At 56.4% G+C, this 27,456-nt stretch overlaps 1 protein-coding gene across 2 annotated transcripts; it reads left to right on the forward strand.

The window, feature by feature from the left end:
• Positions 1,774-27,456, forward strand: FAM207A (family with sequence similarity 207 member A). 2 transcript variants are annotated; one of them, XM_018052151.1, is made up of 6 exons: positions 1,774-2,060; positions 5,603-5,711; positions 12,789-12,857; positions 21,130-21,280; positions 25,357-25,422; positions 26,528-27,456. In XM_018052151.1, the coding sequence occupies exons 1-6, from the start codon at positions 1,923-1,925 to the stop codon at positions 26,649-26,651; spliced, it is 657 nt and encodes a 218-aa protein (XP_017907640.1). In that variant the 5' UTR covers positions 1,774-1,922; the 3' UTR covers positions 26,652-27,456. The 2 variants fall into 2 exon arrangements, with proteins under 2 accessions (XP_017907640.1, XP_017907631.1); XM_018052142.1 differs by having other exon boundaries at positions 1,775-2,060; positions 25,354-25,422.

A 27,456-nucleotide genomic window follows, 5' to 3' on the forward strand; every position in this document is an offset into this window, starting at 1 on the left:
GGCGTCCCGGGAAGGGCAAAGCCGGGGGTAGGCTTTCCAGGGTGACCATGGCCACGACCCCTGGGGAGGCAGGGGCTGCTGTAAAGCTGAAGGGGCCCCATCCTGGCCAGGGGTGGAGGGAGAGGGCAAGAGGTTCCAGTGAGGTGGCCAGGGCAGAAGCCCAGTGAGGGTGGAGCCTGGGGGGGTTGACATGGGGGCTGCTCGGTTTGATGTGACGGGGGGACTGCATGCAAGCAAGGTGACATGTAAGCCAAGGTGGCACCCTGGTTTGGGGTTTGGGTGGCTATGTGAGTGCTAGTGCCATTTCTTCTGAAGGGGGATATACTGTGGGGCAGGTTGGGAAGGGAACCAAGAAGTCCGCTTTAAGATTCCCTTAGTTTCAGGTGGAGACCCAGAGAGAGGTGGAGGCTGCAATGAAAGTGTCAGGGTATTGGGATGTGACCTCATCACCCAGGAAGATGAAGGCAGAGAGGGAAGGGACCCCAGGATTAAAAACTAACATATCCATTTTGCAGCAGCTGGACAGTCTTTTCCTTTAATTGAGAAAGCATGGACTGCACAGAAAGGGCAAAAAGCAAACCTGAAATGCACGCTGCCTTGCAGGCCTCTGGAGCTGGCCAGGGGCCCAGCCACTGGGGGTCAGGCAAGGGAGCAGGCCTTCAGGCCAGGGGCCAAGCCCGGGGCCTCCCTGCCTAGATGGCTCAGGAAACAAGCCTGATTGGATGCAGAGAATCCAAGTGTTGATGATCAGGTCCAGTGATGCTGGGACCCATAGAACACAGCTGTTCCTAGAATGCGTCTCCTAGTGTCTTGGCACTGGCTGCCAGGAGGTCGTTCCTGGATGCCAGCTGGATTAGCATGGTGTCTGCATGCACCCCGGCCCTAAGTGTACCCAACAGTCATTACTCTGTGTCTTCCTTAGATCAGGGCTTCCCTGGTGGCTCAGATGGTAAAGAATCTGCTTGCAATGTGGGAGACTTGGGTTCGATCCCTGGCTCAGATCTGTGTGTCAGAAAGATCCCCTGGAGGAGGGAATGGCTATTTAGTCCAGTATTCTTGCCTGGAGAATTCCATGGACAGAGGAGCCTGGTGGGCTGCAGTCCATGGAATCCTAAAGAGCTGGACATGACTGAGTGACTAACACTTTTTCACTTTCACTCCTTAGGCCTGGCACAGCTGCAGAACCAGAGAATGTCTCCTGACACACCTTAAAGAAGTTGCAGGTGCCACCAGATGGGTGGGGATATGACTGGGTGGTGGGTTCGACCTTTTCCACGCTCCAGGAAGCCTCCCCAGCAGTTCCATTAGTCTTGGTCACAGCCTGGCAACAGGTTCTAGCCAAAGGAAGCTGGTCTAGCAGGCACTGGTCAGACACCCACCCTGGCCCTGCAGAGGCGGTGATAGCAGGACTACAGACAGGGTGGGAGCGCCGGACCTGAGAGCTGGCTTCGGGGGCTTCTTCCAGGGACATTTCTCTCCAGCCCCAGTCGAGATCCGTAAGTCCTGGCACAATGTCTCCGAGGTGCCTGCAGTCCTCAGTCCTTTGCTCTCTTCCTTCCCCGAGGGCATTTTTGACAGGCGCAAGCAAACACACTCGTGTACTTCAGCACACTTGATCCCCTCCAGCGTTCTAACCGATCATTCCCCAGATCGCACTGAGGCTGCGATTAACCAACCACACCTGCCCTGGGCGGCGGGGCGGGGCCGAAGGCGGGACCAGGCGCCTCACGACCCCCGTCGTCAGCACCGCCGCCTCGCCGCTCTGTGGCCCCGCCCTTCTCCTCTCTGAAGCCTAACAGCCGGCGCGGGCGGGATCGCGACTCCTGTTTCCGCCCGGCGGTCAGAGTGCCGGACCAGCTTCCGGCAGCGTGTGCTGCTTGAGCTCCGTGACTTCTAGCCGGCTGTGAGTCTTCGCCGGGAAGATGGGGAAAGTGAGGAGCCTGAGGGCCCGGGTGCACCAGGTTGCCGTGAGGCCCACGGGGGAGGCAGCGCCTGGCCTCGCGTCCCCCGCCCGGGAGGTAGCCCCTCTGCAGTCCTCGACTGGTGGAGTCGCGGGGAAGGTAAGCTGAGGATACTGCGGGCGGTAGGGGTGGGAAGGGGGAGCGGGTGGAAGAAGGGGGCCGCGGACCGGAGTCGGGCGCCACGCTGTGCGGCCCCGGGACCGCCCTCGGCGGGCTTTGCCGCACGGTCTGTGAGCCTTCCCGGTGCACGAAGTGTCGTGGCCTCCGTGGACCGTCAGGCTCGGAGCAAGAGGTTGACTTGCTCCGCGTCTGGAGTTCTGCCAGGGAGAACCAGAAACCTTCCACCTCGAATTGTAGAAATCTGCGCGAAAAAGGTAAATATTCCTTTACGTCGTAGCTGCGCTCCAAGGAAAGGAAAGGGGATTGCCAGGATTAAGGAAAAAAGGGAAGAGCAAACTGAAGAGATCACGCTGTACCCTGGAGCTGTTCCCTCCTCTTCCCCCATCCCCTGCCTCGGCGGTCCCCTCAGCCCTCCCGGCCCTGAGCAGCCGCTCGTCTTTGCCTGTGTCTGTACATTTCACATGGATGGGGTCGTGTAGGTTTCCGCCTTTGCGTTTGATTTTTTGGACTTAGCACAGCGTTTTCAGTGCTCACGCAGGTTGTATGACGTTTAATAATGCTTCATTCTTTTTTATGGTGGAATCACCTTCTACTGTGTGGTTAGACCGTGTTTTGTTTATCCAGGTGCTGACCCTGGAGCTGCCTGGAAGCATTTACTGGTGTTTGTAGTCAAGGGGCCAACCCTGGACAGTGGACAAAATCCTCTTGGTTTGTGGGAACAGTGGCTTTGGGTCAGTAATGCTGAAGAGAACAGCCATGTTTGTTAAGCATTTGCTATGTGCCAGTCACTTTACAGGAGAAGGCAATGGCACCCCACTCCAGTACTCTTGCCTGGAAAATCCCATGGACGGAGGAGCGTGGTAGGCTGCAATCCATGGGGTCGCTAAGAGTCGGACACGACTGAGCGACTTCACTTTGACTTTTCACTTTAATGCATTGGAGAAGGAAATGGCAACCCACTCCAGTGTTCTTGCCTAGAGAATCCCAGGGATGGGAGAGCCTGGTGGGCTGCCGTCGATGGGGTCGCACAGAGTCGGACATGACTAAAGTGACGCAGCAGCAGCAGCAGCAGCAGCAGCAGCAGCAGCAGCAGCAGCAGCAGCAGTCACCTTACATCTTTGTAACAGTCCCAGCCCTCATTTTGCAGGGAAAAAACTGAGAGTTTAAATGAACTCCTAGGGGCATTCAGCTGCTGATGGAGGAGCTGATGTGTGATCCCAGGATCTGGCATCAGTGCCCTGGCTTTCATAAAACTTTATTGGGATAGAATTCATGTCATAAAATTCATCCATTTAAAGTGTACAGTTCATTGAGCATTTTAAAAAGAATATTCACAGATTTGTGCAACCATCACTACCAATTTCTGAATGTTTTTGTCACCTCAAAAGGAAATCCCGTACTTACTATCAGTCATTCTGGCAACCACAAATCTGCTTTCTGTCTCTATATATTTGCCTCTCCTGGGCATTTCATATAAATGGAATTAATACGATATGTGGCCTTTTGTGTCAGGATTTTTTCACTGAGCATGTTTTTGAGGTTTGTTCTTATACCATTATTTTTGTAGCACATATTTCTCTGTTGTCCTCATTCTTTTTATGGCTGAAAAATATGTCATTGTGTGAATAAACCAGACCACACTGCATTTTGTTTATCCATTCATAAGTTGGTGGATAGATTGTGTCTCATTTTTGGCTGTCAGGCTACTGCTCTGTACTAATTTTCCTGTGCATTCATGGAACGGAATTGCTAGGATGTACAGAATTCTAAGTTGAGCTTTTTGAGGAATTGCCAGTTTACTTTCCACAATGGTGGCACCATTTTACATTCCCACCAGCAATACACGAGGGCTCCAATTTCTCCGCATCCTCACCAGCAATTGCTGTTGTCTGTCTTTTTGATTATACCCATTCTGCTGGATGTCAGGTGGTATTTCACTCTTTCGAATTGCATTTCCCTAAGGGATAATGAATAATGTTGAATTTTTTTTTTTTTCCCCCCTGGGCTTGTTAGCTGTTTATCTTTGGAGAAATGTCTTTTCAAGTCCTTTGCTCACTTAAAAGTCATTGTTTTCTCTTTCTGTTGAGTTGTCAAGAGTTATATATTCCGGACACTAAACTTTATCAGAGAAATATGGTTTGCAAATATTTTTTCCACTTCAGTGGGTTGTCTTTTTATTTCCTTGCAATTGCCCTTGGAAGCACAGAGTTTTTAATTTTTGTAACATCAGTTTCTCTTGCTTTCCCTTGTTGCTTATCCTTTGGGTGTTGTGAGATGTCAGGGTTTAGTTGAAAAGCTCAGGGGAGTCCGAGCAGTTTGGTTAAGGCTCTGTCTCTTTGTTGATATTCTCTGATGAGACGTTGTCATCATACTTCTGGTTCTTTAGACATGCTCTCTTTCAGTCCTGTGGCCAAGATGAGGCCATTGCCAAGTCCAACCCGTGGGCCCCTCGGACACAGCTTCTGTTGCCTAGGTCTTGTTCCCAGTCCCTCTGCGTGCGTCATGCTGGGTTGTTTTTGAGAGCTGGCTGTCTTCGGTAGTGCATGTCAGCACTGACTGGGCTGACGTTTGCAGGTCGTTTCAGTTGTTCCCTGGCCTGGCTCAGCTCCCGAGTGACTGAGTCCATTCCGCACCAGTGTGCACCCTCCTGTCTGCCTGTTATGTTTTCTTGTTTTTGTGTTGTAGCCTGGCAGCCTGGGTCGGCGCAAGCCTCTTACTGTCAGATTGTGCTTCAGCCCCCGTGGCCATAGAAACCTTTGCCCTTGACCGCTGGATGCGCCTGTGTGCTGGGAGTCTGCCTTCACAGTTCAGTCCCACCTTCAGCAGGGACTGGAAGCTTTGCAAGTCCAGCTGGTCACTCCTGAGCCAGTGCAGCCTGGTGCTCACACTGCCTCCATCCTGCCATCATGCCGCTTCCTGGAAGCTGCCCCCAGGCCAGGGCAGTGTGGTGCCTGGCCAGTGTCTGCTCAGAGGTTGTGCCTAAGCTGCTGGGTTACTGACATCCCTTCCAAGGCCCCCGTCCTGGAGCTTGGACGTGAATGAGGCGGCCGGGCCTTGGAGGCTGGGTCTGGGGTAGCATGGTGTGCTGGGCAGAGTGACCTGGAGGGTTGTAAGACCTTGGTGTGGGGTGAATGTGGTCAGAGACCCAGAGATTGCTGGGAGAGTATGGAGGTGGAGGAGCAGCCATGAATGACAGGAAGAGTAAGACGGTGGGAGGTTCGGGAGGAAACCTGGGTCCCCTCACGGGGGCTCCTGAATGTTGAGATTGTGGTTTGTAATTGTTACTGATCCTGGGTCTGGTCTCAGATGATCCTGAGGCTGGACCCAGGCCCGGGCCGGGGGTTGTGGCGTGGGGGATGAGCTGAGGCTGCAAGGAGTATGTGACCTGAGAGTCCTGGGGTTGGGGGTGGGGGCTCGGGTTCCTCTGCAACTCCTGCTCTGGAGAAGCCAGGGTCTGGCCCTCGCTGAGAGGTCTCTGAAGCTGCAGAGCGAGTTTTAAGTCTCCCCTCTTGCCTCTTCAGGAGTTGGCTTGCGTGAACGCTAATGTGTTTGCTGGGACCACGATAGAACCCAGTGCCTTGGTGCAGAAGCTGGATGTGGAGACGAGGAGCGTCACTTCCGTCAGGAGAGGTGAGAGCTGAGAGCGGACAGGGTGGACCTTGGGGTGGGGAGCTTTCAGTGCAAGCCAGCTTCCACATGCTCATAGGCACAGGCCAGAGCGCAGCTCAGGTCGGCCTGTGCACCTTATAGGTATTTTTATTTATTTATTTGGCTGCTTCAGTGTTAGTTGTGGCATGTGGGATCTGGTTCCCTGACCAGGGATGGAACCCAGGCCTCCTGCGTTGGGGACGCGGAGTCTTAGCCACTGGACAACCAGGGAAGCCCAAGAGGTGTTTTTTTTATTAGTGGAAAGTTTTAAAGACGTACTGAACAGAAAGATGGTATAACGCATTCCATGCACCCATATCCTGCATTCTGATGGTATAAAGCGTTCCGTGTGCCCATCTTCTGCCTTCTGATGGTATAAAACATTCCGTGTGCCCATCTCCTGCCTTTAGCGCACACAGTGCTGGGCTATTTTGAGGCAAACAGCATTTTCATCAGGAATCTTTTAGTCTGTATTTCTTAGGGCTCTTAGAAAAAAAAGACATAAACGCATTCAGGGCTGTTAGCACACCTGAACGCATCGGTTGTAATAACCTTATTTCAGGTGAGCAGTGTAGAAGGAGCCCCCGTCTTCCTGCTGCCTCAGTCAGGATCAAGGGTGCACTGTGGCCCCCAAACCCCTCTTCCTTCACTTTTGTATCATGGGGAGAGGTCTTCTTTCCTACAGCACACCCCCCATTTCGGGCTTTGTGACACTGTTGGCCTGGTGTCCTGTCTGGGCTGGTCCTGGAGCAGGGGGCGGCTCTCCTGCCCTGGGCAGCCACACCTCATCCGTTCTCGGTGGGTGAAGCCTTCATGCCGCCTATGCTAGCTGAGTGATTGAGAGCAGAAGCGTCCTCAGTCCTGTTGAAGCACTCTGGCCTTCAGGGCAGGGCTTCTGGTGTTCTGCATAATTTTTCTGAATTTCCATGTGCAATCTGTGAACTGCTGCTGGAGTTTTAATTTGTAGTTATTTCACAGGTATGCCTGTGTTTCTCATGAGATCATGTTCGCAGCTTGGTTTGGATTTTTTTTTTAATTTCACTGGAGAGTTTATCCGAATCTCCTTGCTATTCTTTGTACATTGAGACTGTAGGGAGGGAAGCCTTCTCGTCTATGCCCTCCTAGATTCTTGGCTAGGACCCTGCAGGTTAGACTAAGAGAAGACAGATTAACAGGAGAAAAACAGAAAAACTGCTCTGTGCAGGTCACATCCCGTGACCACGTGCAGGCTTCTCCCAAGCCTCAGTGACAGCTCAGAAGCATGGTGAGAACCTGGGCCTCTGGAGTGTCTCTGGGGCGCAGAGGTGCTGTGAGCGGTGAACACAACCGGGGGGGGGGGGGGAAGGTTCGTGTGTGCGGCTGTCTCTGCTCCGGATTCTGGCGTCCTCATGGCGGTAAACTTCCCTGGAGGAGGACCCAGGCAGTCCTCATCTCAGAAGCTCCCGGCTTGGGTCGGATGAGGGGAATCGCAACCTGCCGGCTCCGTTGGCTCCAACCCGGAGTAATCCAGATGCCCAGAGCGGTGTGTTTTCAGCACCATCTTCTCGCCCTCAGACCCTCCTGCTGCTTCTTGGGCTGGATCCTGCAGAGCTCTGGCTGCGTCCTGCCCGAGTGCTTTGCTGTCCTGCCCGAATACTTTGCCGTGCTCAGGGGTGGGGATCGGGGGGCACCATGGGGACTTGCCGTAGGGAGGGCAGGAAAGGTCTGGAGTGGCGGCCACTCAGGCCCCTTTGGTAACGCACACGATCCAGCAGTTTTGCGTGTTAAATGGTTCTCCTGTGGTTTGTGTACTGGGCAGTGTTTATCGCTTTTCTTAATCCTGAAGAATTTTTATGTGTTGTGGAGGGCAGCTCTTTTTATCATTTTGGGCAAAAACTTGCAGGGTTTTGAGTTGCTGAGGGAGCTAGTCCTCCAGGGAGCTGATGGGTGCTGCCGTCCCTGCCCTCCTGCATGCCTCTGTCTCTCTCACTCTCTGTCCGTTGGCAAGTGCTGGGCACTTGGTGCTCAGCATGGCACTCGGACATCTCACCTCCATCCGGGGCTCGGGGGAGGGGCTGCTGAGTGGGAGGCTTGCATTCCTGCGGCAGCTGACAGACGTCCCCTCGCTGTGAGCCATGTCCACAGAGGCACAGCACACATGGTTCCCCGCTTACCCGAGAGGCCAGGTCCTGCAGGGAACAGCCTGCAACCCAGGGCCTGCCTCTGACCTCCCTGTAGCGGGACCTCCACGTGGGGCTCAGGGGACCCAGCAGAGAAGCCGTGCTGCCACTGGTGTCCCTGAGGTGTGCAGGGAGTGGAGGGGACACAGAGCCGTGCTCTGCTGGCTGCTGGATCTTGAGCGTTTGTTGACTGCATCCGTCAGGCGAGCGTGGCATCTGCTGGGCAGGTGTGCTGTGGGCCTGCTCAGGACTCATCTGGGCCCCTTCAGCCTCACGCTGGTGAGGGACTGATGCACACGCACTGTCTCCTGTGCAGACGAGGCTGTGGTACCCGGGGGTGGGGGGCGATGTGGCTGAGCTCAGAGCCACGCAGCCTGCCCTGGGAGTGACTGCGGGCCTGCCCCTGGCACAGCTGCGATGCTGTCTCAGCTCTTGCTGTCCTTCCCCCGTGCACCGTGTGGGTGGGGTGGGTCTGAGGTTTTGCACCCAGTTCAGGGAGGCCTGGGCTGGCACTAGGACCACTGGGGCCCATCCCAGACCTGCTGAACCTTGTTTTCACACGCCCCTCCAGGAGTCTCTGATGCTGCCAGGTTTAGGATACTGGCCCACAGCCTGGCGGGTCCCGCCTCTCATCTGTGGGAGCACAGAAGTGCCCATCTCCTCCTGGCCCCAGGGTACTCTTGGTCCTGAGCTGTGATGGGCTGTTATCAGGTCTCCTGAGCAGTCCTCGTGGTCCTGGTTTCTGTCTCTGAGGTAGCAGCGCCTTGGTGCGTGCCTGTGGGCATGAGAGCCTGTGCTCACAGGACTGTCTCTGTGTGCGGGAGACACTCAGTTACCCTGAGCCTTCACACTGAGTCTGAGGGGTTGTCGGAAAGGCCGTCACAGACAGCGTGGGCTGCCCGGGGAGCATGGCTGATCAGAAAGAGTGAGGTGTCACTTCGAGGTGGAGGGGACACTAAAATCTGAGTGGCATGGCCTGAAAAGCACAGGGGTGCGTGAGGGGCAGGGAGAGAAGAACGGAAGGTGTTTTCTTCTATGGGCTGGTCGGGAGGAGGAGCAGCACTGAGGAGAATGTCTCTTATAGTCTGAGGGGCTGGCATGCAGGGCCAGGAGGCAGAAGATGGGGACTGGCTGGCTCTTGGAAAGCAGTCTCTCCAAAAAATAATGTCATAATGTACAGAAAGCTAAAGGAGAATGACAGGAGGAGAGGGCCTGGAGCTTGGAGCTCAGAGCAGCGGGCTCTGTGCCTGTGGCCTTGTGGCTGGCAGAGCCCTGAAAGCCCCAGTGCCGAGGGTGGAGAAGGTGGGCGGGCGGCCTGAGGCCCCATGCGGAGCCTCCCGCTGGGGGTCGGGGTAATGACAGGCCTTACTTGCTGTGTTGGGGTTCAGACAAGTTTGTAAGAATGGAATATTGGGAATTGCGCCTGGGCCTGGCCTTAGGATGGTGAAGCTGTGGGCCTCACTGCCCACATGTCCCATTGAGTGGACCCCCTCTCCGCTGTCTGAGGCGCCCGGTTCCCAGTGGCAGGTGTCTGCCACCATGCCCACTTGCCTCCACATTGGCCCGTGCCCTGGCTCCCTTGGGTGCTGGGCCTGGCAGCCCCCCAGGTTTGAGCTGGACTGGTGGCCAGGGCAGACACAGGTCGTGGGGAACGTGGCGTCCGGTGACTCAGCTCTGCTCGCGATCTGCTGGGCCATGCAGGCAGGGTACGTGTCCACCTGGACGAGAGTGTCCTCACTGTGGGCTGGGGCGCAGGCAGCTCTACTGCCCACCTCCCTGGCCCCTGTGGTCACGTGCTATGCTGCCCTGTGGTCATGTGATTCCAGAGCCTGGTGGTGCCCCCGTCCCCTGCAGCCTGGACGCAGTGGGGCTGGTGGACCCCAGGGTAGGGGGGCTGGTGGGCCTTGCTGGTGGCATCTCCCTTAGCTTCCATGGGGAGCCTTTGGGAGCCCTGCCGGCCTAGGACTGCCCCCACTTTTCCTTCTGATTCAGGCAGGGGCTCAGCCTCCTAGGAGGAAACACTGGGCTCTGAGGTGATGGGCCTCCCCACCCCGCAGACCACCCCCACCCACTACCAGCGGGACTCAGCTCTGGGTGGGGACCGGGGACTGGAGGGCCAGTAGAGATCTGGGGCCCTTTTGGGCTCCACGTCCTCTTCCCATGGGGTGCCACCGGCCAGTTCTGTTTCTCGTTCTACATTCCCTTGCACTGCGACCATGCAGGAAACAAGCTCTGTGCTCAGATAAGAGCCTGGGTGTCCCCAGTCCTCTGTACCCTGGGCTGGACAGTCCCCACCCCTAGACGCAAGCAGAGGCGTGAGCAGGTGGAGGACAGGCCTGGTCAGGGACGCAGGAGCAGAAGGACCAGAGAGAGGAGGTGGCTGTGCAGCATGTCTGCAGGGCTCTGGGCGGAGAAGCTGGGGATGTGACGGTGGTGAGTGGACCTGCTGGTCTGGAGGTCGCGGTGGAGGGACCGGGTTTTGGGGGGCGCCGGTCTTGTCTCCCGAGAGTCCCAGGCAGAGAGCTCCGCACTTGACCTTCCCTCTCTCTGTAGCGGAGCTCCCCCTGCTGACCGGCCACCACGGTCTCCTCTGAAACTCCCAGGCAGGTGCTCAGCAGAGGGCAGCAGCGCTGCATCTGCTCCTCAGGCCTGTCCTGCCTGGGGGAGGAGAAGAGGCTTGAGCAGGCTGACCTCAGGCATTGGAGGATCCGAGCACCTCCCAGAGGGGCTTGTGATGAAGCTCCCCATCAGACCTCCCCGCCTTTCCTGCAGCTGTGAGGTCAGGGCTGTGACGGAATCCAGTTCTCCTCACTCCTCTCCCCCAAGTGCAACAGGAACAGGAGGTGTCCAGGCTGAGAGGAAGCTGCCATCCATTGCATCCGGCCTTGGGCGGGATGCACTTTGGGTGGGGGGGTGGTGGTTGGCTCTCCGCTTGGTCCCCCTAGCCTCCGGAGGACGCAGAGAGGAGGCCTGGAGGTCTACGGTGGGCAGCAGTGTGTGTGGGTCTGGGAGCTGAAGGATACCACACTGTCCTGGTCTTGGCTGTGGCACTGGTCACCTGCTGTTGGAGGCGCTGTGGCCTCTGTGGCTGTAAGCTCTGCACGGCTCTCCATCTTGCCCAGGCTCTTGCCTCCTTGCCATGGGGAGGCTCTGAGGGGAGGAGCCCACCACCTCTGGGGGCACCCTGACCCTGACTGGCAGGGCCAGTTCTGGGTACTCGACCAGCAAGTTGGAGGGCACAGGCCACTGCATTGGGCCTGCTGGCAGCTGGAGGCAGGGAAGGCCACTGCTGGGCTCGGCTTGCTGTCTGGTCAAGCCCATTCTGCCTGACAGAGGGAAGCTGGGAAGGGCAGTCAGGGTCCAGCCTGGAGGACCTTGCCTGCATGGCATCAAGGGAAGGGCTGGGCCCTCAGGCCAGTGGGAGGAGGAGGAGGAGGACAGATGTTTCCCAGGGCCTCTTCCTGGCTCTGGTGGGCTCTTGGCTGGTGCCAAAGGCAGGAGGATTTGGCTGTGGCGTGGCTGCATGAAGATGCATCTGGACAGGCCCGGGGTGCCAAGGAGCCGCGTGCACAGGGACCTCCAGTGCCCTGCAGGCAGGGTGGGTCAGAATCACAGGGCAGCAAAGTGGATGGTCGCTGGCCTGTTGCATACAGCACAGGACACAGGTGGTCAGAGGGGGAGACGCTGGCAGGAAGCGTCCGGCCTGGCAGCAAGTCCCTGCCGTGCTCCTCCTAGTGGGAGGGCCACCCTCAGGCAGTGCCTCTGGATCAGCCCTGAGGTTGGGCTCAAGTCACTGGGCTCAGGTCTCTGTAAGGAGCAGTGCTTCCCCAGGGAGGGGGCTGGGCTTTATCAGCCGTGCCTTCTGTCCCAGTGAGTTTTCACCTGAAGTGACCCTCTCACCTGAAGCATCACTAAGATGCTCACGGTTCTGCAGCGCGTGTTTCACAGCAGCTGACGTGGAGGTATGCGCGGGTCACCCAGGCTTCCCCAGCGCCTGGGTCTCACAGGGTCAGCATGCTGGGACCTGTTTCCTAAGTGTGAGTGGGGGTCCTGGCTGCCGACAAGGGGTCCTGGGTACCGGTCCTGGGTAGTACAGGGTGGTCTTGACCCACCTGCCAACTTGCCCCTTGATCACAGGCTGCAGACTTAGAATTCCGTCAGTCTCCACTTGTCGTAGACTCTTTTTCTTTGGAATGATTTCAAAATCTTAGAGAAGTTATGGGATTGGGGCAGAACAGGTGGCTTCCTGGACCTTTGGGGACGGGTGTCCGGCATGAGTCTTACTGTCCGAGGTCCCCATGTGGGTCCGCCCTCTGCCTCCTGCCACCGCCCCCCTTACTCAGCTCTCGTCCCAGACAGGCCGTCCTCACCTCAGCCCCGCAGTCTGGCACCCGCATGGGCCCTGCCGCGCAGCCCCTCTGTCCCGTCGCCCCACCTGTGCACCTGCAGCCCACTGACTGGCCCCGGGTGACCGGCGGCCCTCCCTGCTGGGGATGAGGGGCCAGGGTGAGTGGGGAGGAAAGTGGGTCAGCTTGGGGCACGGGCAGAGGTTAGGCGTGAGGCTGTGGGTGTGGGCTCTGACTTGGAGAAGGGGTGGGAGCCCATGAGAGTCCTGGTTTCCCTGAACTGACTGAGCAGTAGGCCACCCTGACAAGCGCGTGTCCTCTCAGCTTCTACTTAGATGCCGGAAGTCTGCGGCCATTGGATCTTGGCGAGTGCACCCCGCCGGGCGTGTGCATTGTCTCTGGGGAAACCAGTGAAGGCCCAGTGCGCGGGGCGGCCTGCAGCCCCTGGGTCCTGGGTGTCCTGCAGCCACGGCCAGGGGCAGTGGCGGGCACCCTGAACATAGGTGCAGGCTGGGCTCCTGGTCTTGTCCTGCTCACGTGTGTTCTCTTGGCAGGTGCTGAGGCCAAGACTATTCTGCCCAAGAAGGAGAAGCTGAAGCTGAGGCGTGAGCGGTGGCTGCAGAGTAAGCTTCCCCGTCCTGTCCTGTCCTGTCCTGTCCTGTCCTGTCGTGTCCCTGGTGGACTCTTGTCCTGGGCTGGCTCAGAACTCGGCCTCTGGGTGGTCTGGGCCCTGGAGGAGGCGGCGGCCTGCGCTACGACAGGCAGATGGCCCCATGACGGCGGGGTGGCCCTGTCACCCGTGCGAGGGTCTGCACGGCCTTACCTCACTCCCCACCAGGAGTGTCACTACCGCTCATGGGTAAAACGCGCAGAAGGAGTGCCTGAGGGTCAGTGATTTATGGCACGACATTTCTCAGATCGCTTTCCCGGCCTGCGTGTGGCCCTGCAGGCCCTTGCCTGGGTGTGCGACCCTCGGGGTCCCTGGTAGAAGCTGCCGTTCACCCACTGGTGGGGTCAGGGACCCCAGCCATCTCCCTCTTATTGGGGTGCCTTTGCCTGCCTATCAGGGTGAGTTTCTTCTTAATAATTTTGGAAAATATACTTAATTTTCATGTTGCTGAATATTTGCTGGTGTTTTTCTGAAGGTTTTCTTGTGAGCATTGTTTTATAGTTTTTTTTTTTTACAGTTATCTTTTTAGTCTGATTTTGCTGACTTCTAAAACTACTTTGAAATGTTTTTTTATGTTCTCACACAGTTAAAATATGACCAGAATTATTTTTTCCCTTGAAGGTTTTAAAGAAATTACATGTTTCACAAATTAAAATTTCTTAGAGAAATGTATCCGTTTCCTCCATAATTGTTAATGTTAAGTTTTCTTTCAGTTTTTGGATGCGTCTTAAGGAAATGTCCCTTCATGCATCTTCTTTTCCACGGTCTGTAGCATGGGGTTGTGCAAAATATTCTTTGTAAAATGGGTTTGGAAAGTTGATAGGCTGGGACCACTGGGCCCCTGAATATTCTGGGCTATAGTTCTCTGATGACGTTTAAGTTTTCTTCTGTGATGGTTGGTCTTTTTTTAACTACTTGAGCTAATCTTGGTCACTTACTCATTTTCCCATAGAACCATCTAATAGATCTCAGCCTTTATTGGTGGAGTTGCTAGCTTGTCATTATTTCACCTCTCTGTCACTCTTTGTTTGTATCCCCTCTCTCTCCTGATTGGTTTCCTCTGCTCCAGGAGTGTTTTCTGATTTGTCAGTCTCTGTTGTTTAAATGCCCTGTTCTTAGTTTCTCTAGGTTTGTTTTAGGGAGTTAGTCACTTATTTCTGAATAAAAGACTAAATGTTAACCTCTGACTGTAGCTTTAGCTATGGCTCCCGAGTTTCTTTCCCTGAGTACTTTATTATGAAAAGTTTTGTACAGAAAACTAGGAAGAATTTTACAGTGGACGCCCATATGCCCACTGTCGAGACTTTACCATGAGCGCCTCACTTCTTTTATCACAGCTGTCTGTCTGTCCATCCCATCTGTCTGGTCCAGCCACCAACTCTTGTTTTAGCTGCATGTTCCAAAGTGGATTACAGATTGAGCGCACTTTCTCCCTGGTAACTCTGCTAGAGTTCAGTATTTGTTTACGGTTCTTTTTAGTTTTGGTTTTGAGGTGACGTTTGCGTGTGGTGGCCTGGGCCTTCAGTGTGCTGTGTGGTGGCTCGGGGCCAGTGTGCGCGCACACAGCAGAGTCCTCTCAGGTCGTGGGCCGGCCCCGTCGCCCTTCCCGGGCCCCGCCCCCCAGAGGCAGCCCCTGTCTGCTCTTTTCAGGTCGAGTTCAGGCTTCGCTGCTCTGGATGTCGGGTAAGGGCAGTCTTTGTGTGTCTGGGTTCTCCTGCTCAGCTGGGCATTGGGCTCATCTGTGCTGGGTGGAGCTGTAGTCTGGGCCTGTATGTTGCTGAGAAGTGTTTCCTTATGTGGACACGCTGTTTGGTATCCACTTTCCTGTGGATGGACACCTGGTGTCTTTTCTCTTTTTAGCTGCTGTGAATAGGCTGTGATGAACATTCTTCACAAGTCTTTTTGTGGACATATGTTTTCATTTCTCTTGGGTAAACACTTGGAATGGAATGCTGGGTCATAGGGCAGGTGTATGTTTAGTTTTATAAGCAGCTCCCAGACGTTCCTCTCCTGTGGTTGTGTGCTTACGCCCCCAACAGCGCGGGGGAGTTGGGGTTGCTCGCAGCCATGCCGGCTCGCCCATCCTGCAGTCCTGGCCATTCTGCTGAGCGTGAGGTGCCTGTCACTGTGGTGAAGGGGCGTTTCGTCTGCTGCTGCCCACTGGGGCGTCCTGACGCCCAGGGCTTGTTTCCCGAGGTTCCTGAGGGCTCTTTATTATTGAGCTCCAGGAATCCTCTGTCCTGGAGGTCAGTCTCCTCAGATGTGTTTTGCAAATAATTTTCTCCCAGACTGTAATTTGCCTATTTATTTTCTCAACAGTTTTTTTTTTTTTTTTTTTACTGAACAGAAGTTTAACTTTGAGGACACTGATTTTGTCTTTTTTCTTTGCATGTTTAGTGTGTGTGCACGTGCATGTGTGTGCACGCGTGCATGTGCCTTGTTTAAGGAAACTGCCCAGTCCCAAGACAGGAGGATAAATCCTACCCTTCTGAAAACGTTATGGTTTTAGCTTTGATATTTAGATTTCTGATCCATCTTGGTTTAGCATTTGTCTGTGATGTGAAGCACTGGTTCAGGGTTTTCTTTGCTTCAGTTTCATCAGTGTTTGTCGTAAAGACTGTCTCCTTGTGCAGTCATCCTGATGTCTGTGGGAAACTGACACCTCTCACCATGGTTCTGCTCGCTGACCCTCCTCCATTCCAGGCTGTTGAAGCTGCAGCTGTGAAGAGGTCCTGGGGTTGGACAAGGGAAGTCCTATGTCTGTCCCTCTGTTTCAAGACCGCTTTGGGTGGTCCAGGTTCTTAGCATTTCCATGTGACTCTGATCACAGGCTGGTCAACTTCTCAAAGCCACTACCACCACCGCCACCACCTGGTGGAGTCGTGACCTGTAGATCATCGCTTTGAATCCGTACGTCAGTTCAGAAGTGCCACTTTAACAATGCTAGGTCTTCATCCACGAACATGGTAATTTCTCCTTAATTTTTTGCTGTTGTTCTGTCACTAAGTTGTGTCCGACTGTTTTTGACCCCATGGACTGCAGCATACGAGGCTCCTCTGCCCTTCAGTTCAGTTCAGTCGCTCAGTCGTGTCCGACTCTCTGCGACCCCATGAACCGCAGCACGCCAGGCCTCCCTGTCCATCACCAACTCCCAGAGTCCACTCAAACCCATGTCCGTTGAGTCGATGATGCGATCCAACTGTCTCATCCTCTGTCGTCCTCTTCTCCTCCCGCCCTCAGTCTTTCCCAGCATAAGGGTCTTCTCAAATGAGTCAGCTCTTCACATCAGGTGGCCAAAGTATTGGAGTTTCAGTTTCAACATCAGTCCTTCCAATGAATGCCTGGGACTGATCTTTAAAATGGACTGGTTGGATCTCCTTGCACCCCAAGGGACTCTCAAGAGTCTTCTCCAACACCACAGTTCAAAAGGATCAACTCTTCGGCGCTCAAGTTTCTTTATAGTCCAACTCTCACATCCATACATGACCACAGGAAAAACCATAGCCTTGACTAGACAGACCTTTGTTGACAAAGTAATGTCTCTGCTTTTTAATATGCTATAGGTTGGTCATAACTTTTCTTCCAAGGAGTAAGTGTCTTTTAATTTCATGGCTGCAATCACCATCTGAAGTGATTTTGGAGCCCAGAAAAATAAAGTCAGCCACTATTTCCACTGTTTCCCCATCTATTTCCCATGAAATGATGGGACCAGATGCCATGATCTTCGTTTTCTGAATGTTGAGCTTTAAGCCAACTTTTTCACGCTCCTCTTTCACTTTCATCAAGAGGCTCTTTAGTTCTTCTTCACTTTCTGCCATAAGGGTCTTGTTGTTTGCAAACCTGGGGTTATTGATATTTCTCCCAGCAGTCTTGATTCCAGCTTGTGCTTCCTCCAGCCCAGCGTTTCTCATGATGTACTCTGCATAGAAGTTAGATAAGCAGGGTGACAATATACAGCCTTGAAGTACTCCTTTTCCTATTTGGAACCAGTCTGTTGTTCCATGTCCAGTTCTAACTGTTGCTTCCTGACCTGCGTACAGGTTTCTCAAGAGGTAGGTCAGGTGGTCTGGTATTTCCATCTCTTCCAGAGTTTTCCATAGTTATGGTGATCCACACAGTCAGAGGCTTTGGCATAGTTAATAAAGCACTGCCCTTCACTGTCTCCCAAAGTTTGCTCTGACTAATGTCCATTAAGTTGGTGATGACATTCAAACATCTCATTCTTTGTCATTCCCTTCTTCTCTTGCCTTCAGTCTTTTCCAGCATCAGGGTCTTTTTCAGTGAGTCAGCTCTTTGCATCAGGTTTCCAAAGTATTGGAGCTTCAGCTTCAGCATCAGTCCTTCTAGTGAATATTCAGGACTGATTTCCTTTAGGATGGACTGGTTGGATCCTTCTGTCCAAGGGACTCTCAAGAGTCTTCACAGCACCACAGTTCAAAAGCATCAGTTCTTCGACATTTAGCTTTCTTTGTCAACCAACTCTCGCATCCATACATGACTACTGGAAAAACCATAGCTTTGACTGCATGGACCTTTGCTGGCAAAGTAATGTCTTTGGTTTTTTATACACAGTCTAGGTTTGTCATAGCTTTCTTTCCAGGGAGCAAATGTCTTTTAATTTCATGGCTGCAGTCACAATCTGCAGTGATTTTGGAGCCCAATAAAATAAAATCTGCCCCGTTTTCTTTTTTTTCCCCCATCTGTTTGTTATGAAGTGATGGGACTGGATGCGATGATCTTAGTATTTTGAATGTTGACTTTTAAGCCAGCTTTTTCACCGTCCTCTTTCACCTTCATCAAGGCCTCTTGAGCCTTTTTAGTTCCTCTTCACTTTTGCCCTTAGGGTAGTATCATATGCATATCTGAGGTTGTTGCTATTTCTTCTGGAAATCTTGATTCCTGCTTATGATTCTTCCAGCATGTCGTGTGGCGTACTCTGCATATAAGTTAAATAAGCAAGGTGACAATATACAGCATTGTCGTACTCCTTTCCCAACTTTGAACCGGTCAGTTGTTCCATGTCTGGTTCTACTGTTGATTCTTGAGCTGTATACAGGTTTCCCAGGAGACAGGTAAGGTGGTCTGATATTCCAGTCTCTAAGAATTTTCCATAGTTTGCTGTGATTCATACAGTCAAAGGGTTTAGCTTAGTCAGTGAAGCAGAATTTTTTTGAAGCTCCCTTGGTTTCTCCATAATCCAACGAATGTTGGCAATTTGATCTTTGGTTCCTCTGCCTCTTTGAAACTTGGTTTGTACATCTCCTTTCATTTAAATTTTTCTCAATTTCTGTCATCCCTGTTGTGTGATTTTCAGAGTAGAGGTCTTAGATTTTTTTGTTTGGATAAGCTTATTGCTAACTGTTTATTAGTTTATTGCTAATAGTTTTTGAAACTATTATAAATGGAATTCACAAAAGTTTCATTTTCCAGTTTTTACTATGTATTATTATATTATCATTTATTATTATTAACTCTGTACCCTCTGATGTTGCTATAATTGTGTGTTCTGGTAATTATCCTGTAGATTTGGTAGAATGTTTTGCATAAACGATCATGCTGCAATACTTAAGATAGAGACAGTTTTACCTCTCTTTCCAGTCTCTGTTTTATGTCTTCTCTTCCTACTGCAGCGGCTGGAGGGGGTGAGGATTGTTTCTAGTCTCTGGGGGCCAAGGGCCCACGGGCACTGTCCTGTGAGCCTGCTTTGGTCAGGGTCAGTAACCTCAGGCCACGTTGGGGCATAAAGCCGGTGGTGCTCACTCAAGCTCTGTTTGTTATGGGTGAGCAGATGCGGGCAGCGAAGCAGGGGAGGGTGACCAGGGTGGACGGACCCTCCGGGGAGCTGTGCCTGACCTTCTGGGCACCACGTGGACTACAGGCCTGGTTGGCACTGCGCAGGCTTGAGGTGGGGGGAGGAGCTGCTTGCTCCTGTTGCCCTCCCCGGGCTTGGAGTCGCCCTCACCCAGGCTCGGCTGGGTCAGCGTGGGTCTGCACTGTTCCTCTGTGGCCTGCTTCACCAGAGAGTGGCTCGTGTGTGAGATGCGGTTTCTGGTAGATAGTCTCTCAGATTGGGGAAGTTCTTCCTGTTCTTGGTTTCCTGTAGATCTTCATCCTGAGTGGGCAGTGAATTCTGTCAGATTCTGTGGGCACTTCTTGTGGTGACCGTGGCCTTTCCCTTTGAAGCAGCCGCTGCAACGACCCGCCAGCACGTGTGCCTGTGTCGTGCCGTCCTTGCACACCTCAGATGTGTCCTGGGGGGACCCCACCTGTTACTAACCTGAGACGCTGATTTGCTGGCTCCTCTGTAGGCAAACAGGTGTCCTGTGTCCTGTGAGGAGCCAGGCCTGCCCTGCTCTCTCTGGTTCCCTGCAGCTTTGGTGCTGGGCCTGCCAGCCAGGAAGGGAGCTACCTGTCCCTTCCCCTGCCTGACCCCTGACCCCCCACTCCTCCTGGGTGCTGGGCCTGCCAGGGAAGAGGCACCAGCTTGATGAGCTGAGTAAATTGCCCTGGCAGCATGGAGAGCCCTGGATCGTTGCCTTTAAATCCTGGTGTCCCGACACTGGCCTGGGCCAGGGCTCAAGGACCTGGAGGAGGGTGGTCTTTGTTCCATAGCCCAGCTCCCTGGAGTGAGGTGCAGGCCCCTGGACTCCGGCAGCCTCCTTGCATCTGGGGCAGGTGTGTCCTGCTGGCGTTGTCTGGCTCGCCCTTGCTGGGCTTCTCTGGGCCTTTGGGGGTAACTGCGAGCTGGGAGCAGCTGCTCCCGCCAGGCTTCCCAAGTAGTCAGTTTCTGGAAAATTAGTCTCTTTTGGAGATGCCTGTGGGGTCAGCACGCACCCCTCACGTTTCACACATACCTCTTGCGCTCGGGGTGGGCTGTCCTGAGTTGTTCAGCCCCCATTCTCCTGGCCTGCCCTGTGTCTGGTGTCATCACCGCTCCCCTGGGGTCAGCACGCACCCCTCACGTTTCACACACACCTCTTGCGCTCGGGGTGGGCTGTCCTGAGTTGTTCAGCCCCCATTCTCCTGGCCTGCCCTGTGTCTGGTGTCATCACCGCTCCCCTGGGCACTGTGCCCACCTCCATCACCTCTCACACCTGCCCTGAGGAGCAGCCGGGCAGCCACAAACCCGCATCCCCTTGGGAGGGAGAGGTCCCTTGTCAGGCCCGCCTGGGCTGCTGGCTGTTGCCTCTCTTCTTGCTTCTCCTGGCCCCTCGGCCGCACTGAGTTCACCGACCGCTTGTCAGGAAGGTGCTTCCAGTTCTCTTTTTAGAGGAGATTCAGAGTCTGCAGCTGGTTATTTATAGCCTAGTAAAACTCGCACAGTAGGGAGGCGGGGAGTGTCTCTGTTCTGGTCCAGACGTCCCAGATCTATCACAGCCTCATTTCCCAGCTTTTTAGAAGCAGAGCTTTTTTTTTTTTTTTTAAAGGAATCTAATACAGAACAATTAACAAATCGCTTATCACAGATTCAGGCAGTCTCCTGGAGCAAGGCCTGCGCACAGACTGGGGAGCTGGCGGGTCCACACACCGCACTGTGGGGACAGTGCGCTTGAGAGCGTGTTTTATTAGCAGTTTCAGAATACACACCACTTATAAAATGGAATTCAGCTCTCAAGGCCCTTCTGTGTGTGGTGGCCACAGCCCTGCCGGCCAACAGCGGCCTCACCCAGCAGCTCACCCACACCCTGCCCTCCACCTGGCACCCCGGACCTGGGCCCTGTCACGCTGTCTCTCTGGCCAGTGCCCCTGCCCTTCCCCACAGCCCCCACATTGTGCAGGAGCACCCTTGAGACCTCCCCTTGCTTTGCACCTGGCCAGTGTTGGGGAGCCTTCACCCTGCCACCGCCTCCCATGGGGACCACTTCTCTTTTCTGGGTGCATCCCCAGGAAGCCGACTGGGAGCAGAGGGGAGGGTACCAGCTGCTTCGACTCTGCAGGCCCCTCTGTCTGCCCACCCCCTCCTCCAGGCCTCAGGGCCCTGGCCTCCTCAAGAGCAGCTCCTCTGCCTGCAGCCCGTCTCCCCAGGCTTGTGATTCCACAGCCGTCTCCAGGATTAAGGGGAGCAAGTCGCTCGGGCTACACCCCTCTGCCCCCTCCCACCCTGGGTTCCCGGCCAAGCTCTGGCTCTGCAGGCTGGGAGCCGGGACCCGCTGCTGCTGGAGTCCATGGCCGAACACTTGTCCTCCCGGGTCCTCTCTCACTGACCCTGTGTCCCCCTTCCTCAGAGATTGAAGCCATAAGGCTGGCGGAGCTGAAGCGCAAGGCGGAGCGGAGGCGGAGGGCCACGGTGGTGGTGGGCGACCTGCAGCCCCTGAGGGACGCCCTCCCCGAGCTGCTGGAGCTGGAGGCTGGCGGCCGGCGGCCCCCCACCCGACGGTGAGTGTCGTGTCCGCAGGAGAGGCTGAGCAGTGGGGTGGCCGGGCCGGGCACTGACGCTGCAGAGGCCCGTCTTGACTTGGGACACCCTTGTCTCAGGCCCAGCCATGTGGCAGGGGCCCTGGGCCTTCTCAGGAGTGGGTGCCCGGTGGCACGTGGACAGCCTCTCACAGCCACTCAGCTGGGCGCTGTGCCTGGGGGTCCCTCCAGCTCCATTTTCCCACCCGTTGCCCAGCCATTGCCCTTGTCACCCCGGCCCCCTGCCCTGGGCTGGGCCGTCCTCCTGGGGCTTTTCGTGCTCCCTGGGACCCCGTGCTGTGGAAGAGCGTCCTGCTGTGCGCCAGCCAGGTGTGACCGTGGCTCAGCCTCAGGATGAATGGGGAATTGGAGTCCTTCCTGCCCTATCGTGTTTCCTGGACCTTCACCACTTCCTTTGTCTTTAATTTTGTCTTTTTGAAATAATTCTTTTTCCTGCCAAATACCCCTCTGAGGAGGAAGGATTGGGGTGGCGGGTGAGAGGCTCAGGGCCCCTTGGCTGCAGAGTTAGGTGGTCAGTTCTAGCCAGTCCTGGATGGGAGTGCCCAGAGCGTGGGGTCCAGACGAGGAGTGGCCATCAGAGCTGAAGTTTGGCGATGGAGCTGGAGCCCAAAATGCACATTCCATTCCTGGTTCTTAAACAAAAATGTGACCCGGTCAAGCTTCCTCACCCTGCTCGCAGTTTTCTCATCCAAAAAATGTGCTTGGTGCTCCCAGAGGGGAGAGAGCTGCGCAAACACCGGCCTGCAGCCGGAGGAGGACCGTGCGAGGCGGCCGGGGGTAGGGGGGGCTCTCCTGGCCACTGTCACCCCCGCCCCCAATTGCCTCTTGGCACCAGGAGCTGTCTGCCGAGGTAAGTGTTGTTCTAGAGCAGAGTTTGATGATGGAAAAGTTACGGTGGTGATGCAGAGAGTCACGTGGCTCTCCTCGCGTCTGATGTCAGTCTGTGTGTTTGTCACAGTCAGGAACCAGCTTCATTCATAAATAATAGGCGGCTAAAAGCTCAGTCTGTTCAGACTCCTCATTTTCCTCAACTGACCTTCTGCTGCCCCAGGGCTCCAGCCAGGCCCCCACGTGACATGCAGCCATCATGTCCCCTCAGAACTCTTCTGGGCTGTGACAGTCTCTCAGACCTTCCTGTCTTTCACGACCTTGATGGTTTGGAGGAGGAGCCAGGCGTTTTGCAGGACGCCCCTCAGTGAAGACCACAGAGGGGAGGGGCCCTTCTCACCACGTGCCGTCCAGGGTGTGTGCTGTCACGTGACCTCCATGGTGGGCTGACCGTGGTCGCCCGGCTCAGGCGATTCTGGCAGGTGTCTCCACTATGCTGCCACCTCCTCCCACCGTCCTCTGGAAGCGGGTCGCTGTGCCCACCCGCACCCGAGGAGGGGCGCTCCCCTCCCCTGAGGACGGGGCAGCTGCAGAGCCACGTGGATCCTCCCGGTTTCCTTCTCTGTCGGTTGTTTATGTCAGGCTGGCCCCGAGGGTATTTTTTGATTTTATGCTTCGGGTCGTGATCCAGTACGACTGTTCTGTTGCTGAACTGGCTCTGGCGCTGGCCCTCAGGAGTTCCTCGGTTGGCTCCTCTGTCCCCCCCCCCACCGCCCCGACACTCCCATCTGCGGGGGCTGTTGTGTTTTTCTTCTGAGTACTTCCCTTCCTCGGGCACAAGATGCTCCAGGCTCATCTAGGCATTTCCTGCTCCTGAGAGTCAGTGTTCCTCCAGGGAGTCCAGTCCCTTCCGCTGGAAATGGAGTAAGACACCACGATCTGGGCGCCGATGTCTGACCACGGCTGGGGAGTCCTGGCCCCTCTCTGCAGGCTGGGGTCCCCAAGACCACTCTTGGGCTTTGCGATTCCCACAGGGGACTGTCACAGTCACGGTTCATTATGGCGGAAGGATACAGATTAGAGTGAGCCGAGGGAGGAGGGATGTGTGGAGGGTCCAGGAGAGTTGCTGCCATGGGCCCCGGGGGGCAGCCCTGCACTCTTGCCCAGGGTGGCAGGGTCCCTGCCACACTTGGCTCTGGGGTGGGCCGCGAGGCGGCAGGCTTTGGCCCCGCCACTCCATCCTGTGCCCTCCTTCCATTGGCAGGGTTGGGTGGAGGTGTTGTCAGCCCTGGAGGTCTGCTGGGCCGGGTGTTTGGCCTCTTCCTTCTTCACGAGGGCAGGGCTTCCGGGCCCTGGTGCAGGAATGGTGCAGCTGGCAGTGCCTTCGGGTATGCCCACCCTCCCCATGCCCCCTGCCCCCCGCCCCCCTCCCCCTGGCATCAGAGTTGGGCAGGATGTGTTGTGGGGCAGCTTTGTGCCTGGGAACCCAGACCCCAAGTGCCTTGCCTGGGTCCAGTCACCTGCTGGGATACCCCAGCAGAGGCCCTGGGCTGCCCCAGGTTCATCCCAAATCTGAGTGGTGTGGGGAGAGCCCGAGGCTCTGAGCGGGCCCAGTGGGCTGTTGGGTGTTCCCCCTGACAGGTGGCACTGCCCAGCACTGACCTGGCCCCCAGGCCTCTGGAGAGCCCGAGGGGCCCGAGACCAGAGCCGGTGGTGCTCTGCCAGTGGGCTGTGCTCACCAGGGAAAAGGGTTGAGTCTGGAGAAAGTGGTTCCCCATGGTCCAAAGGTTGTAGAGGATGAGAGCAGGGGGCCTGACGCAGGGGGGCCTCACCCTGGGAGCCGGCGCCTGTCACCAGCTGGGCTTCCTGGACCCTGGGGCTTCAGGGGATCACCCACCGGTGCTGTGGATTGAGATGAGAGTCCCATTTGGTTTTGGGCCCCAGTCCCCTTGGGGTCGGTGCCACAAGGGCTTGTTCACATCAGAGGGGGAAGGACGGGGTAGCACAAGAGCCCCGAAGCTGGGAGCCCCCTGGGCCCACTCACATCCCCAGGCACTGAGTGCCAGCTGAAGGGAGCCTGTCAGGACAGCGCTGGCCTGTCTTGCAGTCGGGGAAACAGACTTCTGCTGGAGCAACTTCCCCAGGGTATTCAGCACCCAGAGCCGCAGCCCCCAGTGCTGCAGGGCCAGGGTCCTCTTCCAGCTCCGCGGGTCTCGGGAATGGGCAGCTGCTTCAGTTCTGGCAGGAAGGTCTCTGTCCACTCAATGTCCCTTCTCAGTACGCTTGGCTCTGCAGCCAGAGCTAGACCCGGGTGCTGGGTGAGCTGGGGCCCTGGCCTTTGGAGTGGGTGAGCAGGACCTGGGCTGGTGTCTGGTGTGAATGTCCCTGCCCTGGGCTGCTGGGGTAAGCAAGGGGGGGTCAGTTCCCTGTGCCCCCGCGGCCTCCGGGAATCCACCCTGCCTGCCTTTGTCCACAGTGGAAAACCCCAGCAGGGAGGGGTGTGCCGTTCCCGTGAGCAGCCTGCCAGGCCCTGGATGTGTCTTAAGGCTCGGGTGAGGGTCCTGCCTCTCCTTGCCACCCACTGTCACGCTAGGCTGCCCCTGGACCCTGAGGGGTCTCCCAGGGGTGTGCTTGTACCTTGGGGCCCTTGACTATCAGAGCAGGAAGAGGCTGTAGGAGCCCTTCTTACCTGAACTGGACAGGGATGAAGATTCAGGGCATGAGGTCCCCAGGCCTCCTGACTTCCCAGCACGGAGGTGCCACCTCCTGGGTGGGGGCTGTGGCTGGGGGAAGGGAGACCCAGGCCATCTGGATCGGCAAGGGTGGGGCCTCCAGGGAGCTTGGTGGTGGACACAGAGAGGGGTCAGTGGTGAAAGGAACAGGGCTACAGTGTCCGGGGGCTGACACTGGGCCAGAAGGGGGCTGTCCTGGGGGTCTGGAGCGGGAGGGAGTCGGGATGAAGTAGCCACAGAGCAGCTGAGACCAGGGAAAAGAGGGAACGTGAATAAGAAATGAGGGCTCCTGGTCTGGAGGTCAGTTAGGTGGTGGTTCAGGACTCACAGGTTTTCTGAGTCCCTGCTCTGCCAGGTCCCTCCTGCCGTGTGGCACTTGTAGCCTTCCAGGCCAGCAGAGAGCCCTGTGTGGACTGTGGCCTCTGGTCAAGACTCGAACGTGGGCCGTGCTGACCCCTTTCTTTGTGTCCCCAGCAGGGCAGCCAGCAGGCCCCGGCCCGCCGAGCTGAGCCGGATGAGCGCTCAGCAGAGGCTCCAGCTCCTGTAAGTACCGGCCCCCACCCCCCCTGCCCCCCGCGCCCCCGCCGCAGACACACATGCAAAGGACGCCCGGCGTCCTGCCTGCCTCTACATGGCCCATCCAGGGCTTTCCCCACCCGAGTCCTTGGTGTGCTGGGGCTCAGCCTGGGGGGCGTGGATGACTGTCTCCAGGGACCAGGAAGCCCCTTCCCCTGGAGTGCTAAGGACAGCTGCTGGGTCTTGGGGGAGCTGACCTTGGGACCCGGGTCCTAGGCGTCTTGGGAGTGTGGACACCTGGCCAGTCAGCCAGCCATCCGCTGGGGTCTACAGTCTCCCCATCAGCAGCACAGGAAGCTGGGGCGTGGTGTGGTCTGACCTTGTCTTTGGTCATGCACCTGTGGAGGGTGCAGGCTGGGCTCTCCTCCCTGCCTCGCCATCCCAAGGCCAGGGTCATCCCCACCACAGCGCTGTGACGGGCCTGCTGCCCTGAGCTTCCGGACCAGGTCACCTCAGTTTCACTGGCAGAGGTGTTGTCCCCAGAGGCGCTTGAGCAGGTCGCCCCTGTCTGTGCTGGGCTGCAGGGCCAAGGTGTGAGCCGGCCTTGGCGCCTCGGAGAGGTGACGTGGCCGGCTGGGCTTAGGGATGGTCACAGAGAGACAGCCCCCCTGTGGACTCGGGGCCCAGGGCCTTCTGCGGGGAGGGTGGGCCCCCTGAAGACCCCCATTACCACCTGGCCCGGTGCCCCTGCTCCTGCGGGACCAAGCTGGCGAGGAGCTGCCGTGTGAGGGCTTGTGTGTGCAGTGCACATTCCCCGCCTCAGCAGCTCCTTCTCACAGTCGTGGCGGATGAGGGGACTGTGTGCCCACAAACAGGCCCCAGGGCAGCCCCTCCCCTCCTACCTGAGTGCCCCCTCCCGCGGGCCTCAGACCCCCATCCGCCCCCACACCCAGACCCAACAGGCAGAATCTCATATAGCCCCACAGCCTGCCTCACACCCCACCCTGTCCAGCCCTGTCCAGCCCTGTGCTGGTGTCCCTCCCTGAAGGGTAGCTGTGCCGAGGCTGGCCCTGCGGTTGCTGGCTGCTCCGCACCCACCCTCCCCACTGACCTCTGCTCTCCATTCTTGCAGCGAGGAGGAACGGACGCGGTTCCAGGAGCTGCTGGCCAGTCCGGCCTATAGAGCCAGCCCTCTGCTGGCCATCGGGCGGCAGTTGGCCGAGCAGATGCAGCTGGAGGGCAGTGGGCAGCCCTGACCCTGCGGGGCGTGTGAGAGCGCCGAGGCCACCCACAAGGAGGCGCCCAGGGCCAGCTTGGCCACTGTCTCCTGGGCTGCCAGCCACTTCCTCCACGACACGGCTGCTGTGCTTGGCACAGGCGGGAGACAGGCAGTTGACACGGGAGTATTGTGACGACACATTTATTTTTGCAATAAAAACACTGCTGGAAAACCCCAGATGTCCATGGAACTCAGTGCCCACCCCATAGGAGGTGGTGCAGCCACGCAGCCAGCCTTCTCCTCGCCTTTCTCTTTCGTCTGGGTTTGTGGGAAGTGACTTGCACACATGTATCATATTAAGAGACAAGCCCTCTGGCTTGGTCCTCTAGGGGCTCCAGGCTGACTGCGGCTGGATGCGGCTCGGCCACCTTCTCGCGATGCCCTCTGTCAGGGCCTCTGGCCTCTGCCCAACGCCAGGACCTTCTTGACCTCACCTGTGGGGCCGGGGGGAGGACGGGGAGGTGCGGGGCGAGCCCGACACTGCCATCCTCTGTGGCGGCCACCCACTGCCCTCCACTGCGGCAGACTCGCTGGCAATGTGGCTGAGAAGCCGCAACCGTCTGGCGATGCCCCCTGCCCCAAGCAGAGTGCCCTGCCACCCAGACGGTTGGGGGTGGGGCGGGGAAGGAGGGCAGGTGGGAGAGACCCCCTCTCCCTCCCACTTCTTGGGAGCCTGCTGGCTGCCGTCTCTGACCTGGAGGGGCTTCCCTGCTGCTCACCTGTGTTTTTAATCTTCATAGAATGCACTTGGAATGCTTGGTAATAAAGTTAAGTGACAAACA

Source organism: Capra hircus, chromosome 1 (assembly GCF_001704415.2).
Source record: "Capra hircus breed San Clemente chromosome 1, ASM170441v1, whole genome shotgun sequence".
NCBI classification, from domain to species: domain Eukaryota; kingdom Metazoa; phylum Chordata; class Mammalia; order Artiodactyla; family Bovidae; genus Capra; species Capra hircus.